We start from the raw sequence: 19068 nt of genomic DNA, 5'->3' as shown, positions 1-19068 counted from the left end.
CCTTATACACGAAAAATATGCTGCCACGACCCTTGCACAAGTTGACAAAGGTCTAGTAACACACAAGTTGTGGGAGAAATGGAAACAGGAGCATCCAACAACCAACACCTGACCACACAGTTGTAGGATCTTGAAAACTGAGGCACACACTGACTACCTCAACTTTCCACTGGTCGATCCAACGGCACCGGGTTATCTGGCAATCATCAAACCATCTCCCCTCCCCCCCCACCCAGGATGCACAGCTTGGATTCATGGACAATGCCAGCCATATCCCCTTCCCCACCTCTACTCACCTTTCTTGCTTCACCGCTGTTTCTCTCTTCTCCCCAGTCTCCACTGGAAATTTTCTGTTATCTGAAAATCAATAAATAATTTCAAATTAAAAAAAAAATAAATAGAAAAACTGTACATAAATGGTGAATGTCCCATAATGGTGGCTCATACAGATATACTGTTTATCAAAAAATACAACTTTTTTTATTACATCATTTATAACAACAAACACCATTTAAAACAATATACAAAGGTGATCAGTGTAGTGATTTCCCTAATATTTCTCTTATGTCCAAGGTACCTAGGTATAAGAAGAATAGAAGATTTCCCTATACAATCAATAAATAAGTAAATATTTTAGCAGTGTTCAGTAGATCATATTAATCATATAATCAGTATACCCCATCCCCAAGTCTCAACAGAAACACTTCTTTCTTCTTATAATTCTGCTCCATCTTGGTACACCTACACAGAACATAAATAAGTGCCTATATACAGTGTGACACATTTAAATCAAACTCAGATACACCTCAGATTATCCAAATGCCCAAGGTTGTTCAAGATTGTTTCTAACCAATGAAAATAAAGAAAAAAAAGCATATAAATAAATTCATATACAGTAGCATAATACAACATTTGGTAACAAACAGTCTAGTCCTTTATTACAAATCCCGAAAACATTGGTGAAATTCAGAAAACTACATACATCAATTAGACAGTCTGCATGAATCCATTCTCACAGTTTAAGGTAGGAGCTTGATCCAAAAATGGTAACGTCATATCGTGACCAATTGTTCAGCCCATTATTACACATCCAGAAGGAAACTGGTGAACTTGCAAACATGACTTAAACAGCATGGTCACAAATTTCTTATGTTGGTCAGAAAGATTTATTCATATAGCCCGCTCCAAAGTAGAAGCTCGATAAAAAAAAAAAAAAAATACATCACACCCCAGAATTTCTTGTTCCCATAAATAGATTGCACTAGAGTTTAATTTTCATGTCCATGTATACGGGAGGGGGGATTTTAAGGCAAATATAACTATCCATGATGACAAGACTTCATCCTCGATTACTCATTGGTCCATATTTGAAATATTTTATTTGATTTTAAATTAAACAAATCAAATCAAAATGACAGCTATCTTATGCAGACTATGAAAATGTGCTGCATTCAACACAATAGCATGTTATTATCAAAAATGTATAACATTCAATGAAGAGATATATAAAAACTAGCAAAAAACTAAAATTAACTAAGCCAGTGGATGTAAAACATAATCAAAATCAAAAAAAAAGAAACAAAAGAAAAAGCCCATTGTCATCTGGAAAGCCAGTCCACCCAATAAACATCCATTTTACAATTGAAGAAACAGAGTTATTTGCCAATAGTACTGGAGTTACAGATCTCAAAGTAAGGAGACATATAAGACTAAAAGACTCTTTGGAATTACTTCCTTTTGTTTTAGCTATTAACGCTTCATGACAACTAAGATGGTTCGATAATGAGGGAGATTCTTTTTGTAGCGAACAATTAAATAAAGCTCTCCTGGAAGCAGCTAGAAATAAAGTTGTCAATAATTTAATCTCAATTTAGGAGTTGAGAAAAGCTTATTATTATCTAGATGCGGCAAAGCAAAACATGGAGACAATTTAAGTTTTATCTTCAGTCTAGAATTCAAAAAACTAGTGACTTCCCTCCAAAATAGATTAAGCTTTGGACAAGTCTATAGATAATGGAAAAGGGACACAGTCTCGTCACATTTAGGACAATATGATACAGGACTATTAGAGGTACCTTTAGAAAAAAAATTTCCATAGCCTAGGTGGACAAGCTTATAATATTGTATCCACACTCATTGGCCCATAAACCAGCAAAAGTTAACTACTTGTTTTAGGGCCAAAGGCACTACTTTCTGCGCCAGCTTTCTGAACACAATAGCAGAACTACTACCAACTACTCACGTTGGTAGTATGTCCCAGCTAGGATGCAGTTATGTTTTATGAAACACAGATAGGTTGAATGTCATTTTTTTGTATTTAAATACCAGGACAGTTAGGGGCAGATTTATCAAGGGTCGAATTTCGAAGTGTAAAAAACTTCGAAATTCAACCATCAAATTGCATTACTTCAACATTCGAAGTCGAAGTATTTTTTAAATCGAATATGACCATTTTCGGTCGAAGATAATCATTCGATCGTACGATTTTACTTCGTCATCTAAAAACTTAGCCAAATGTTGGCTATAGGTTCTAGGAGATCCCCATAGGCTAACATAGCAATTCGGCAGGTTTAAGGTGGCGAAGGGTGGAAGTCTAACTTTTTTTTAAAAGAGACAGTACTTCGATTTTCGAAGTCGAACTTTTTTACTTTGAATCTAAGTCGCATTTAGGCCTATTCGATGGTAGAAGTACCCAAAAAATAGTTTAAAATTCTAAGTTTTTAACTTCGAAAATTCACTTCAGCCCAGTAAATGTGCCCCTTATTGTTTGTTTATCCCCCTATGCAAAATGCACATTGGAGCTGATCGGTGGTAGATAAGAATTCCCTTTCATTGTGTGTTCCTTGAGATCCTGCTGGACTAATTTCATATAATTCTATATCATCTTTTGACAGGGACTGAGAGCATTTTGGTTACCATTGAGATTATTAAACGATGTGTATACTACTTATATGATTAATATGATCTACTGTACACTGCTGTGTTTGCTTAGATATTTATTTATTGTCTAAGGAAGGGCTGTCCAACTGGCGGCCCGGCCCGCGACTCCCTTTATATGGCCCTACATATCAAAGTCTGCCTGCTGTGTTTTACCATATTTAACATTTAAATGGTATCACTACAGAGACTGACTGGTCCCTGCATTGTTTAAACCTCAAATTCACACTGCAATCCCCTGTATTGTTCACACCTGTGATCCCCTTGTATTGATCACAGTTGTGACGCCTCTATTGTTCACATCCCCACAGCCCTGTACTGTTCACACCGGAGACCCAGACTGAAACTGCCCACATTGTTCACACCTTATTCAAAATGCTAATGGGGCACCAGCACTGTGTCACTGTATGTAGTACATATTAGACTGGTCCTGATCCGTCTCCTGCTCTGTTCTGTCTTCCCTATGCTCCCTGTGTGTCCCATACTCTGCCTTCCCTATGCTCCCTATGTGTTATACTTTGGTATTTGTTCTGGGTGTTTGTTAGCAATTGAAAATTATTGTTAGTGGCCCCTAAGGTGTTTAGTCATATGCTGGGGTACTGTATTATACACAGGGGAGGAGGAGGAGGCATATGGATTTATGGGTATGTCTTATATGACAACTTTTTTCACATATGCGTGACATCCTTGCCAGGGCAGGCACAAGGTAGTTCAGCACCCTAGGCAAGAGCTTCACTCAGTGCCCCCCTGTCCTGCATTACCATTTCCCTCCTTACCATGATGGTTTTTAAATAAAGAGAGCAAGAAAATGTACAACACTTTTTAATTTATATTACTGCCCCCTGTACCAGCAAGCCCAGCAGCCATCCATAATACACCCCACCCATACCTGTGCAAGCAAGCTAAGCAGCCATTAATCATACAGCCCTCCTGCAGCCATCATATTGCCCCCAATCTTTACCTATGCCAGCAGCAGCCAAAAATAAATCTGATCAAATCATATTGCCCCAAGTATTTACCTGTGCCAGCAACCAGCAGCAACAGCAAACATATGGCCCCCAAATCTGTACCTGGCTGTGCCAGCAGGAAGCTTCACACTTTACAGTAATAGAATGTCTTCAGTTCAGTGAAATAGTGCAAGGCTGAGAGCAGCGAGAGCCACACCAAGCAGGCCACCAGCTCTCTGCCTCTCTCTGTCACCCAACACATCAGTGACGTCATTGACGCTTGTATGTACATCGCGCTGCACCGCACAGAAGGAGCTATTACATGCCGGCAAGAGGGAGAAGGTGAAGGAGATGAATTCCACCTGGGTGACCATGATTACTGAAACAAATTATTAAATAAACGCTTGAAAAAAAAACAAAAAAAATCCCCTTAAAAGTGCCCCCTCAATGATGGCGCCCCAGACAGCCGACTACTCTGCCTACCTGTAGTTCCGGCCCTGATCCCTGCAGTGAGCACCAACCATTTGGTTTTTTGGTGTGCTATTAATGTGGACATGGTCTTGCGGTAACATGGGTGTGGTTAAAAGTGGGTGTGGTCTAAAAACAGGGAGCGGCTAACACTGGCTTCCGTTATCGGCCCTCCACCATGTAGATTAGAAAAATTCCAGCCCTTGGTACCATAGAAGTTGGACAGCACTGGTCTAAGGGAATCTTCAAGTCTACTTGTACCCAGGCTCATTGGCTCATTGTTGCCTTTTTCAGATTTGAATGACTTCCCCCATGGGTACATAGCAGCTTGTAGTCTTAATGAAGCAAATATACCAGTTTTACCACGGCAGGCATCAATACATTACATTGTCATTCCTTTAAAACACTCGTTTTTTGGTGTAACGGCTCCTTTACAAAAAAGTATAGATTGCTTTATAGCAAGTGAGAAACATTAATTTTTTTACTATTGAATGCTGTTCTTGGATCTACCAGGGAGCAGTTATCTGGTTACCTTCCCATTGTTCTGCTGATGGGCTATTGGGGGGTGATATCACTCCAACTTACAGTGCAGCAGTAAAGATTGAAGTTTATTAGATCACTATGCCAAATGAAATATAAAAACATCGGTTTGCTCTATTGAAAAAGAGATTCAGTGCAGAAGTCTACTGGAGCAGCAGTATTAACTGATGCATTTTGGGAAAAAAAAAACATGTTGTTTTCCCATGACAGTAACCCTTTAACAACTCTATCATGTTAGTGGCTTGCATGATGTGCTATACTGTTTACATTTAATCAGGGGTCTATTTATCATGCTGTGTAAAAAGTGGAGTGAAACATTACCAGTGATGTTTGCCCATAGCAACCAATCAGCAATTTGATTTTAATAGTTAGATAATATCAATGTTGTTATGAGCAGTATTAATGAAAATGCTTTATTCCATTTTTTACACATGATAAATAGACCCTTAGTACAGTCCCATGTATAGATGACACAATCATGTCTAGAGCAGGATGAATAGGGAAATGATGTGGCAACTTTTGAAAATGGTGCCCACTTGCTAGGCTAAATCTGGTCAAGTTTTGGATGCAAACTTTCCCCAACATTTTAGAAAATGTTGGGGGCAATTTAAAATAGCATTTCAGCAAAGGGGATAATTACCAACATTTTGGGTTGTTTTATAATCTTGTCCTTCATTCTCCTGTAAAGCTAGTTAAAGCTGAAGCCACCACTTAGCTGACACACACACTACAAAATGGTTATCTAAGGTATTTTTTTTAAAGTAGGAGTAATAAAAAACATGTAAGTAATGAAATACAGGATACAGTATATCAAGTAAGATAAAATATTTTATTTATAATGAATTTTCACTACTTTTTTTTTTTTTTTAGCAGAGTTTCTAACTGCGTTAATTTGACAAAAGATTCTGTTATTGAGTTACTTTCCTCAGTCCCTTTCTCTGTATTTAGACTTATCCTTATAATGTTTCGGACTCCTGTCTCTCCTCTTTTCTCTAATCTTTGTTTCCTCTCTGTGCCTTTCTTTGGATTTGTAGTAGCTGCCATGGGAATGAGAACGGCTATGGCTTTCTTCATATTCTTTCTTCTCGCTCCATCTCCTCTCTCGGTTATAGTCTCGACCATCCTTCTCTGAATCCTGGAAGACAACAGCTCTATTACAACATAAAAGGAAAAGCCATGATATATTTTCACTTTATATTTATAATAAAAAAAAATTGACCACAGAGGGGTGCCTTCCTTAGGATAAACACTAAAATGTGTGAATAAATATTTATAGAGCACATTAAAGGTATACTGTCATGGGACAGTATAATCAATTTGGCATGGGGCTAGACATATTGTCATTTTCCCAGGTGCCCTCAGGTCATGTGACCTGTGCTCTGATCATTTCCTACTACACTGCAATTTGGAGTGATTTCATTCACGTACTTCAAACCCCCCCTCCCCCATTGGCAGCCTATCAACAGAACAATCGGCAGCTAATCAGATAGCTGCTACTGGACACCTCTGTTGAAGGATTTGTTTACATTGCTAAAGGCTTTTCCCTGCTTGGGTGCTGTTCTCATGTTTATCACTAGATGAGGCAAGGAAGCACAATCTAGTTCAGGGATCCCCAACCTTTTAAACCCGTGAGCAACATTCAGAAGTAATAGGAGTTGGGGAGCAACACTAGCATAAAAAATGTTCTTGGGGTGCCAAATAAGTGCTGGCCATTTGGTAGCGCCTATGTGGATTGTCAACCTGCATTGAGACTCTGTTTGGCAGTGCACCTGATTTTTAAACAACCAAAACTTGCTTCCAAGCCTGGAATTCAAAAATAATCTCCTGCTTTGAGGCCACTAAGAGCAACATCCAAGGGGTTGGAGAGCAACATGTTGCTCACGAGCTACTGGATGGGGATCACTGATCTAGGTCATGGTAAAATACAATGGGAAAGGGAGAAACAATTGCTGTCTCAAAGCAGTGTACTGGCTCCTTCTCAAAGCTCAGAATCATTCACAATGCACTGAGTTTCCTGCCTCCACGCCAATATTACAGCTAAAAAAAATACATGTGTTGCTTCAAGAATAACATTTTAAATGGTAGAGTGAATTATTTACAATGTCAACAGCATAATTTAGAAATAAAAAGCAAACCATAAAAATCATGACAGAATCCCTATGTCACTCAAAAAAAGTAACCTCCCCATGGGTTGGTCCTTGTTTACGTCTCATCCCCCTACAGTTCATAAAACCACTTAAAAACATTGACCATTTTGACCATGGCTCCAGTATCTGGGTAATTAGAACCACCATTATTACTACTTGTCTCAGACAGGTAGGCTTTTCTATTTGCAATAGCAGCTGTGTAGAATGCGCCTACAATTAAATTGCAGAAGCTTTACAATATGCAAAATGTTTAACCTATAAATGCTTCAGGTCTCAATTTTCCAGCATTCCTTCTTCCTTTATATTGGGTTTTATATCCCTTTAACATAAAGGGATATCACTCCTTGTTTTCTATTTTCCCTAGACAGAAACCCACCACATCCCATACAGGTCATCATAAACAATTAATTAAAATAATTAATATACAATACAAAAAATGAAATACAATAGATACAGCTAATAAAAATGCACACCACAGAACTAAGCAGCTACAAACGATAATGTACTAGAGACACCCCTTCAGACCTGAAGAAGGGGTCGTATGACAAATTCTCTGCGGCGCTTAGATCCAAAAAGAGCAATCTTGCTTTCATCTATACACAAAATGTTGCACTATTTCTCTTTAGGCCAGTCAATGTGTTCTTTGGCAAATTGTTACCTCTTCAGCACGTCTTTTTTTTTCCAACAACGGGACTTTTTGGGGGCTTTTAGCCGATAGATTGGCTTCACATGGTGTTTTTTCATTTAAACAGTACTCACAGGTAACTTCAGACCTTCTTTGATCTTCCTGGAGCTGATCGTTGGCTGAGGATTTGCCATTTTGGCTATTCTTCTATCCATTTGAATGGTAGTTTTCCGCTTTCTTCCATGTCTTTCTGGTTTTGGTTTGCCATTTTTAATCATTTGAGATCATTTTAGCTTATCATCCTCTGGACTTCTTTATATGTTTTCCCCTCTCCAATCAACTTTTTAAACAAAATATGCAGTTCTTCTGAACAATGTCTGGAACAACCTATTTTCCTACACAGTTTGACCTGTTTGCTATACGCATCTATTGTGCATGGGATGGAACAATCTCTAAATAGCCAGAAGGGAAGAAGAGGATCCGAATATGGCGCCCGTGAGCTCCGCTGCTCTACTCTGCATGGGGAGTTCTGTGCAACTTTCTGCAAAACTTTTTAAAATAGTGGACTATGCAGGGAGGAAGCGGGGAGGGGGCTATTAGATGGGGACTCTTTAGGAGGGGGTTCAGTTTTCGTTTAAGTGTATGTAAGTGTGTGTAAATTAAGGCCAATTACCATTTTGGAGCAGGAGGAACATGAGGTGGGTGGTGATGGGGGGGGCAAAGAAGTCGGGCCGAGCAGCAGATGCATGATCCAATCATGTCTGCTGCTTGGAAGTTGGCCCTTAAACAATTGTTTCGCGTGACTGACGTGAAAGCCCCCACCCCAGCCTCATTGCCCAGGGGGGTTGTCATGCCTGCGGACTCAGAGGTAGCAGATTTGCCTTCTTCTTCTGATTGTTTCCAGCTTTCAAATGGGGGTCACTGACCCCTCTAAAAACAAATGCTCTGTAAGGCTACAATTGTATTGCTAAATTTCATTACTCATCTTTCTATTCAGGCCCTCTCCTATCGATATCCCAGTCTCTTATTCATATCGATGCCTGGTTGCTACGGCCATTTGGACCTTAGCAACCAGACTGCTGAAATTGCAAACTGGAGAGCTGCTGAATAAAAAGTGAAATAACACAAAGACCACAAATAATAAAACATTAAACCAATTGCAAATTGTCATTCTCTACATCTTACTAAAAGTTAATTCAAAGATGAAGAACCCCTTTAAATCAAACCATGTAATAACCCACAATACCTTAGATTTTTTTATTCTCTTCTCATCTTCATCATCAGACATATGGTGGTGCTTTCTGTCTTTCTGTTTTTTCACAGAATGCCTTCGTTTGCTGCTTGATTCTTCTTCATCCAGCAACAGTTCATATTTGTCACTAAGGCAGTTTATTAAGGCACTAAAACATATTTAGTAAAAATGCTTGAATATATGCTGTTACATCAGAACACTTTCCCAAACACATCTGCATGTCTTAAGAGCAGGTGCATGTTCATCCTTGTGGTTATAAACAACAAACACAAAGTATTCAGACTCAAACAAACTGCTGATTTTACTAAAGAGCAAATCCTATGCTGAAATTTTATTTTCTGTGATATTTTTATTTCAAAGGTCTCCAGTAACTGAACTTTCCCAACATATGTAAAGAATGAAGACCGTACTAAACAATATCCAAGTATTTGTATTACCTAGTTAAAGTTGAATGTCCCTGTCTCAGTCTAGCAGCTCAGTAATTCAGGTTCAGACTCTAACTGTTAACTGTTTTGCAACATTTAGTTGATACATTTCTCAGCAGTATCTCTGGAGTATTAGCAACTATTGTATCGATTGTAACAGCTGCCTTTAATGAAACTCAGAGATTCTGCTCAGAAGGGACAAAGATAAGAAATGCATCCACTAAATGTATCAATGTAGAACAGTTTACAGGGTCAGCGACCCCCCATTACAGAGCTGCTTTAGAAGGTGAAAAATGACCACTTACACTTCAATATTAGAAAAACGGTCAAACATAGAAAATGGAAAGTAATTGGAAAAAGTCGTTATTTCTGGTGATCTATCTGAAAACAACTAGTTGTTTGAAGGTGGACCACCCCTTTAATAGTTAGCAAGGTAATGTAGCTAGAATTCTGGGGGAAAGTGGCATTTGTGGGTAACAACCACTGTGATTTGACTTTGTTTTAGTACATTGTAGTCATAATTAGCCCTTGTACTGCGTTTTTTAATCCATCTTTCATTTGAGCAAACATTGCTAAACTGCAAGCCACCATAGCTAAGATTAGAAAAACAATGCATACAACTACTGCCTGGGTATTTAATCAGTTACAGCTTTATGGTCAAGTGACAAAAGGAAACTCAAATGGCTCAAATTACATCTTTCCTTGAGTTAGCCACAAATAATTCCTTCCTGGCTCCCAATAAGGCAATGAGACCAGTCCCTGGGTCAACTCTGTACAAGAGAAAATTTCAGTAGTTTGGTATTTTGTCATTTTGTTAAAAAAGCATCCAACCCTGTCTTGAAATGAATTTATCTCCTGAACAAGCAATTATATCCCCATTAAGTGCTTCATCTCCAGCATAAACCAACCTTTCCTAATAATTCAGATATGCCATACTCAAATTTGTAGATCTTCTTTGGGCTTTCCCTATTTTATTATATCCTTTCTAAGGTTTGGAAACTAAAACTGGACTGCATACCATATCCTACCCCTCTACTGTAAACACCTTTTACTACAGGGCAATACTTTACTGGCCTTTTCAGATGCTGACTGTCATAGCTTGATATAGCTAAGATCATCCTCCATCAAGTATGTGTCTAACTTAATCCCTTTTAGTATAAGCGGCTTGCTTATTTTTGTAGTCAGAAACAGTAGCCACTGCAGACTCGCCCCTCGCAAGATTTCCTCCTCCACTCTGTTCCACTTCAATCACAGGTGCTCAGCCACCAGCGTCACAGCTGTGCATATAGCGATACAAAAACCGAGGCGGCACTCTGGGCAAAATGAATAAAGAGAGCATTTATTCCAACAGTTGATGAATCCACATCACCTTACGCGTTTCGGGAAAGACTCCCTTAATCATAGGCTTACGATGAAGTTGGAATAAATGCTCTCTTTATTTATTTTACCCGGATTGCCGCCTATCTGTTTTTGTATCTGAATATTTTTGTATCCCAAATTCAAAAAACATATATTGTGCCCAACCCTGCGGCACTCCACAAAAAACCTTGAATTACTGACGCAAAGGATACTCCTGTTTAGGTTTGGCGCTGTATTTCAGAGCAAATTTGGCAATTTTGTCTGCATCGTTTTCATATTCTTTAAAATCCTCTTTTGTATACTTTCCTCCTGAGAAAAGAAAGTGAAAGCATTTACTCTACTTCAAAGTGCAAGCAGAATAAATTTTCTGCAATTTATTTTAATTTATGCCATGAGAAAAGGTAAGAAGACTTACTTCAGGCAGCACTTTGCCAGTGGCAGCATAATTTTTTAAACAATAAAATCATATTTTTTTTAGTGCGGAGAGTGCATTTGTACTCTTCAAACTAGTGAATTCACCAAACCTGTATAGAGGGGGAGGAATTGAGTCTGCTGCCTCAGATGCCAATGACATCTAAATTTTAGACCAAAGGCCTCATTAACAACAAGCGTTAACATGCAATTATGATGCAAATTAGGTAAAAGTTTTTTACCCTGAATTTACTCACAATGCCAGACTGCGGTTATCAGGGTGTTGTATTTGATGCATCAATAAGACTGCTTGGCACATTCATGGTGGCAAGTCAGATGCAAGCTTTTGCTAACATTATGAGAGTTGGGATTGCATCACTTCCTACACTTTTGCAGCAATACTGCTGCAACGACTGACACAACCTGTGTCAATAGATGCAACTAGCTGTAGGAACCCCAAATATTTCGGAACGGATGGATTTGCAAAACAAGGAGTAGAGATGGAATGATGCATAGTGCGGCTTTATGACGTGAAAGGAGCGTGTGCGTAACTGCTCTTTTAAAAAAAATCCAAAAAAAAAAAAAACTATGCTAACAAAGTTAAAGGAGAAAAAAAACCCTTTTGCATGCTCAGTTGTAGCAACCCTGCAAACTGCTCCAACTGCGCATGTGCAGAAATACCGATCTCCCAGTCAGCTTACAGAGGATGCAGAAGATGGATGCGTGGAACTCCGCTGGAAGAATCTGCGCCGAGGAGTAAGTATGGAGTATGGGACATTTCCCCTGGGGGTAGTTAGCCTGGGGGAAGGAGGGAGGGGGGTCTACATAGGGTGGTGGGCACAGGGTCTTTTTTGCAAAAGGGTTTCCTTCTCCTTTAACAGTGGAATTACATTTCTACCTATAAAACTCAGACTGGATTTGTGAGGCAGATGTGTTCTAACTATTTAGGATATGCCTGTTCACCATTGTAACAGACAACAGAGGATTTACAGTATATGGAGCTCCAATCAATGTCTGTTTTTTGCATAGTGAAAAAAATGCAGTTTAAGCAACTTTTCAATATACTTGAATTACAATTTTAAGATTTTTCGTTAATATAAAAGCAATGTCTGCCTATTTATATTCTCTACACTCATGGCTCTAACTCTTGAAACAATGTTAAAAGCAAGGTATCCTAAGAGACTTTGAAAATAACCCACACCTGTTAAATTGTTTTATGAGTCAAACCCAGAAACAGAGGGATAAATAAATATTGCTTCTACCTTCAAATTTTTGGGTGAAGGTCCCCATGAAACATAGATATACTTTTTGGCCTAGATTGAAATTAGGCACCATATATTCATTACTGCCTACTGAGCAATGAGATTTTCAAAAATAGAATATGCCACCTTTAAATAAGAATTCTATAAATGATCTGATACATAGTTGCTAAAGTAACATCTGAGAAACCCCAGCAACTAATGTATCCAAATGTAACAACCGATTAATTATATTTTCTGCACTCCTAGTTCTGAATCCTATGTTGAAAACTAGGTGCCTTAAGATCCCTAGATGAGAGCTGACACCTACCTTACATTGTTGCAAGAGTTAGAAAGAAAATACTGATAAACCTGCAATTATATTCACATTTTTGGTGGATGAACTCTAAAGCTCTATTTTTTTTTTAGCTCAGACGGAAACCAGGTACCATCTATTTATCACTGCCTTCATAATCAGTGCCATTTTCAAAAATGGGACACATCCTCTTTCAAACTCATTTCTCTAAAATAGTCATCCGATAGTTGTGAACATTCAGGAACATCTGGGAAATGCTAGCAGCTTATCCAAATGTAAAGTTTAAGTCAGAGGACTGAAGCTGCCAAAGTATCAAATTAAGGTATCAATTTATAACTGTTAAGAGCAGGGCAGTGCAATTAAAGTTTGCTAGGTAGAATGTAATTAAAAGAGCAGGAAAAGTTAAAACTAAGTAAGCTTTATCAGAAAGGTCTGTATAAATACACCAGTAACCCCTCAAATAATGCTGCTCTGAGTCTTCTGTCAAAAGAAACACCACAATTTCTTTCCTTCTATTGTGTACACATGGACTTCTGTATCAGACTTCCTGTTTTCGGCATAAACCTCCAGAGCTAGGGCTTGAGCCTGCTCAGTTTTCTCCTCTCCCCCTCCCCTCTTTGCTGTAATCTGAGCTCAGAGCTATAAGTGGGCAGGGAGAGACTCAGGCAGGAAGTGATGTCACAGCAGGCTAATATGGCAGCTGCTATCCTAATCAAAAAGTTCTAGAGCCGTTTACTCGGGTATGGTAAAGCATTCTGCATAATAAAGATTGCATTCTAGCTTGCCCTATTGTGGTTAATCTATTGGCAATAAACGGCTTCTGTAGCTTTCCTTCTCCTTTAATAGGAAGAAATGAATGCATTCAATTTAACACCATGCATAATTAAAGTACCTTTTCCTTTCCATTTCACTTTTGCAACAGACTGGCTGAAATCTACATGTATTCGTCGATCATCAATTAAGACATTATCCATCTTAAAATATGCTTTTTCACAGTCTTCTTCCTGGCCAGAAATAGATGACTTTTACTGTAAAAAAACAACTGCTAAAGCCAAAAAATGGATCATAAAAACATACAGTTATAACAAATGATAAATATTACCTTTTCGAACTCGATAAACGCATAACAAAGTGACTCTCCAGTCTTCCAGTCACGTATAATCTCACAGCTAGAAAGTATTAAAAACCTGAATGAAAACTCAGACAAATCTATAACATTAAATTGGCAACAAATAACATTGCTTATCTGGTCTATGCCAGTAAGAGGAGTCGTTTCTGTGTGGCATCTCTTTGATTTCGTTAAAATGGCAACAGAGGGGGCACTAGCCCTAAGTTCCCATGGATGGCAAAAAGCCATTCTCAGTAACGTTAGAGAGATACGGACATCAGAAAATAACCTTTGTTTTTATCATCTATCATAACATTGTCTTTGAATGCGATTTATAATTTTGCCATAAAAGTATTTGCCTGATGCTTTTAAATTACTTCTCTTACTACCCTGTTCCTCTATGAGGGGGCTGTCATATTTGTGCAATAGTAGTCCGTTAGCATTAGAATCTCTAACTGAAATTTCATGTATATGCACCCATGAACTGGGATGAACTGTAAGTATATCGTCCTTATTAAAATTTTATTTTGTTTATACACATTATTAATATCCTATTTACTATGGTAGTGCACATACTGGCTCCAGGCAACTATATTTTTGCGATTAAGAAGGGATAGCCAGGTTGGCAAAACAGTCAGGTTTAGGAACTTCAAGTGACAATTACTTACAAAAGCAGAAAGATCAGTGAAAAAAAAACGATCAACGTGACCTACAGTAGATTAATATTTTAAAAAGAAAACTTTTAGTGTCAGTATCACTTTAAGAGCCAAAACTTTGCCCCTTTTAGTTCACATATTATAATTATTCTCTCTGCAATAGTGATGTGGCCTCTCCTTCCACCTGTGAGGAGAAGATCACCCCCTCAGTGCGGTCTGGGGCCAGTATTTCACCTGGGAGCAATGCTTTGCATACCCTTGTTTTACCTGTCTATGCATGTTTTTTGCCACAGACAGCTGGCAGGAAAGGCCTTCTGTGAATTATGTTACAGAAATAACCTCGAACTAGGGGCCTAAAAGTATATTAAGGCCAATACCTCTTTATGGCTCCAAATCTTGAAAAGATAATCTCCAGATCTTCATCTGTAGTAACAGGATTTATCTTACAAACAAACAGCACGTTTTCAGGAGGTTTGATTTCTGCATCAGGTATATCACCAACCTGTATAATATATTTTCACAATATATGCTTAATTAATAAAAAAAGTAAAATATGCTTCATTCATTTAAAATTGTCAAAGCACCATGAATTAATAAACTGAGAAGTTTCTTGATATAGTGGATAATGCATCCTGTACAGTAAATATAAAGATATTAGAAGTCACCAAGGAGTTAAGCGACCATCTAAAAGCATAAGGCTGCAGGCCAAGGTGGCTTCTAATATTTTTATACTTTTAACAGGTACATTATTTATTATAATCTACAGTTACATTTACATAGGGAAATCAAAATCAATGGAGATCTTTCTCACTTAGCTGCAGAAGAAGGGGTGGTACAGATGTGTACAGTTTCAGAACTGTCTGTTAATCCTGTCCATCAGTGATTATTTTTACAAAACAAACAGAATACTAACCATTTCTTCCGAGATTGCTGCTATTAGTGAATCAATTAATACAAACGCCCCCAACTCATACAATGAAGGAGCTTATTCAGTCGCATAACTATAGAGGAGTCTGCTTCCTCTACAGTACTGAAATCTCCCATCCCTCTTCTCCTTTAAATTGATGCACATTCACTGAGCTCGTTTCTGCTTTCGCTGCTGCTTCCTGCCTCACACTGAAGAAAGTGAGTGGAGGAGGAATACAGTTGAGCTGGGAATGGAGGACAGAGGGAATAGCCAGGCAGTGAAAAACATGTGTGGGGGCTCTCACTAGAACTGCAAAGAAGGCATACAGACTTGTGTATGTGTTTTTTTTTTTAGTTTTAATAAGAATATATTTTGCCGTTTGACCTATAGGAAAATGGCCAAACTATAAATTATATAGTAAATAATGTACACCCTATTGTGTGTAAAGGTTAAGTGTGCCTGGGTGCAAAATGCAAACAATAAGATAACTGTCCCAAATAAGGCATGCACTCACAGGTCTTATCCAAGGTGAAAAAATTGTGTTTATAGTAGCAGCAGTTTTTTGCTGAATAAACACCATTTTTTCACCTTGAATAAGACCTGTGAGTGCATTCCTTATTTGGTACATTCCCTTCCTCCCCACCAACTATCCATTCTTCAGATGGCAGCCAGCTATACTTCTCAGAAATGATCAGCAGAGCTCCGAAAGTAGCGCGTGGGTTTGTGCCTTGTATTTGTAACCTCTGATAAGAAAAAAGCCATTTATCCTTTGGTTTCCTGCAGCACAAAACTAGGAGCACCACTGATCATTTACAAAAAATTTTATTTAATTTTTTTTAAAACTTGAATATCATTACAGGAACACCAAGAGGTGATGGAATGGTTAGGAGCCCATATAAGACTGTTTGTGCTTTTCTACACTAGCAATCTTTAATGAAAGCATAAAAAAAGCTCAGCATTCTTCAAGTTTGCCGGGACAAGTTTTTTTTAATGAAGACAAACTTCAGAACCGAAATCCTGCCAAAGTTTTTCTTTATTACAAAAGCCTGTTCAGACTAACTTCTTTTCAGCACACAGGGTTTCATTAAAGATTGCCCATGCCAAGAATCACAAGCAATCTAGAGCAAAGCTAGACAGATCTTTGTAGGCATTTGCCAATTGAATTAAAAATTAATATCCAGAAAATTTGGGAGTCAAATATTATGCACCTTCGTCTTCTACTGATTGAATTTTTAACCAGAAATCAGGCCATACTGGATAGTTTATGAAGGTTTTGTGAGAGAGGTCAGAAGTCTAGATACAGTATATTCATCAGAATATCATACACATATTAAACATATTTGAGGTATGTGCCCCAGCCAGTAACTGAGATAACACCAAGTTGTCATATACAGGCAACAATGAGTTTTACTGCAAGGGCAAAGCACCAATGCAAGGACTTTAACAACTGGAAAAAAAGCCCTTGGAGAACAATACAATTTTCCTTAATAGCATGGTGGGACCATATAAGGTCAATTGTAACCTGCCTATTGGTTTAGGACAAAGCTATGGAAATGGTGCAGAGCACTAGTGAAAATATAAGCACTATCAAAATATATAATTGTTCAGTAAAAAAAGTGATAAGAAGAAATCACAGATCAACCCAGTCTCCAGGTGCATATATATAATGTAGAGCAAAACCAAAAAGTGAGGTACCAAAAAAAGAATTGTTAAAAATACTAAATCATTTATTAGGACATGAGAAACAAAAAGCCTAACTCGTTGCATGCCTACTATGGCACTTACTCATAGGCTCATGATTTTATATTTTTAACACATTGTTGATTTTTTTTTTTTGAAGAACCTCACATTTTGGTTTTGCTCTACATATTGGTTTAGGAGCCAAACATGTTTAATCTCCACATTATTGTTCTGGATATGCTAATCTGGCTTTGACATGGTCTCTTGGTGAGGAGAGAGTGTAATCCATTTTAAAAGAGGACTAAAGCTTAGCACAAAGTGGGCTATAAATTCTGTACATTATGTTTTCAGATTCTGTTCCAGCCCAAGGTAACTACAGCCCTTAAGCAGTGAAGATCTGTGCTACCGAAGATGCCCCCAGTAGCTTTCCATCTTCTTTTCTTCTTCCTGATTTTACAGCACATCCTCTATGCTGTAGTCATTTACCAGAGCTTAGTTACCAACTCAAAATATACTATGTATATAGAATATAATGCCACTCCTTGTTTGGAGGGATAATAGAAATAGAAAAGAAGATGGGGTGTACATTAAGCACAATTTGAAACTCTATTCTGAAGGTATTTCCTTTATTACTGAGATAAACAGAAGAGGACTTTCACCTACTGAGGGGCAACATGGGCATAGAACACGTTTTTATGTTTTGAACTGTATTTGAATTGGACTATGGAAAAAATGCTTTTAGTTCTCCTTAAATCATAAAAACCATGATTTGTTTACCATTTCCAAAAGAACAGCCTGTGTTTTGGCATCTTTTTCTGCAATAATTTCTTCAATTTCTTCAGCAGTCTTTCCTTTGTCATCACATATATCCTCATCTGCACCAATTCTACCGCTCTGCAGGAAAGAATTAAATATATACAAATGGTGGGAAATCTTGTTTAACCATCTAAAATGTATGCATTTTAACATTAAAAGAAAATGTATTATATCCCATTAGTATTTTCTTACAGTTTCTTCCTCTTCTTTATTAATTATTATATTCCTTTCATCTGCTATTCCTTTTGTCTTGATCACTATCCCTCATGATCTCATAACTAGGGATACCAGGTCACTTGTAAATTTAGGGACACATCTATAAAACCCATGGACAAGGTCTGCACTGATTGCAAATTAATTTAAATGAAATTAGTGAATTTATTAGACAGTTCTGTGAATTTTTTTTTCTAGTTTTCTGGATTGCTGTTCTAACTCCCTGAGGTATCAGGGAAGAAGTTCTCTAAAAACTGTTGTAACCCAAAGCAGAGAGAATGTATAGTGGTCAATCTGTGATCAATCTAAGCATGCAGTGACATTGAGGGCATGGGGACCCAGTGACCTGGCACCTAGAAAATAGAAGTGTAGGGTAAACATCTAGCTACTGAACTACTACTTGCGTACTACAGTGGTGTGAAAAACTATTTGCCCCCTTCCTGATTTCTTATTCTTTTGCATGTTTGTCACACTTAAATGTTTCTGCTCATCAAAAACCGTTAACTATTAGTCAAAGATAACATAATTGAACACAAAATGCAGTTTTTAAATGAAGGTTTACGTTAAGGGAGAAAAAAAAACTCCAAATCTACATGGGCCTGTGTGAAAAAGTGATTGCCCCCCTTGTTAAAAAATAACTTAACTGTGGTTTATCACACCTGAGTTCAATTTCAAAGGTTATAAAGCCATTTCTAAAGCTTTGGGACTCCAGCGAACCACAGTGAGAGCCATTATCCACAAATGGCAAAAACATGGAACAGTGGTGAACCTTCCCAGGAGTGGCCGGCCGACCAAAATTACCCCAAGAGCGCAGAGACAACTCATCCGAGAGGCCACAAAAGACCCCAGGACAACATCTAAAGAACTGCAGGCCTCACTTGCCTCAATTAAGGTCAGTGTTCACGACTCCACCATAAGAAAGAGACTGGGCAAAAACGGCCTGCATGGCAGATTTCCAAGGCGCAAACCACTTTTAAGCAAAAAGAACATTAAGGCTCGTCTCAATTTTGCTAAAAAACATCT

At 38.1% G+C, this 19068-nt stretch overlaps 1 protein-coding gene across 1 annotated transcript in view; it reads right to left on the bottom strand.

Annotated features, from left to right (window-relative positions):
• Positions 1-5702: 5702 nt before the first annotated feature.
• ppil4.S (peptidylprolyl isomerase like 4 S homeolog) overlaps positions 5703-19068 on the bottom strand; it is a 36419-nt gene continuing 23053 nt past the window's right edge. Inside the window, exons 7-13 of the mRNA XM_018265329.2 lie at positions 17794-17910; positions 14807-14931; positions 13768-13834; positions 13558-13669; positions 10913-11009; positions 8911-9043; positions 5703-6027 (exon numbers count right to left, since the gene is read on the bottom strand). Coding sequence (XP_018120818.1) covers positions 5818-6027; positions 8911-9043; positions 10913-11009; positions 13558-13669; positions 13768-13834; positions 14807-14931; positions 17794-17910 — 861 coding nt within the window. The 3' untranslated portion in view covers positions 5703-5817. The remainder of the gene's footprint in view (positions 6028-8910; positions 9044-10912; positions 11010-13557; positions 13670-13767; positions 13835-14806; positions 14932-17793; positions 17911-19068) is intronic.

The sequence above is a fragment of the Xenopus laevis genome, chromosome 5S (assembly GCF_017654675.1).
Source record: "Xenopus laevis strain J_2021 chromosome 5S, Xenopus_laevis_v10.1, whole genome shotgun sequence".
NCBI lineage: Eukaryota > Metazoa > Chordata > Amphibia > Anura > Pipidae > Xenopus > Xenopus laevis.
This window is presented reverse-complemented; position numbering and strand designations above follow the sequence as displayed.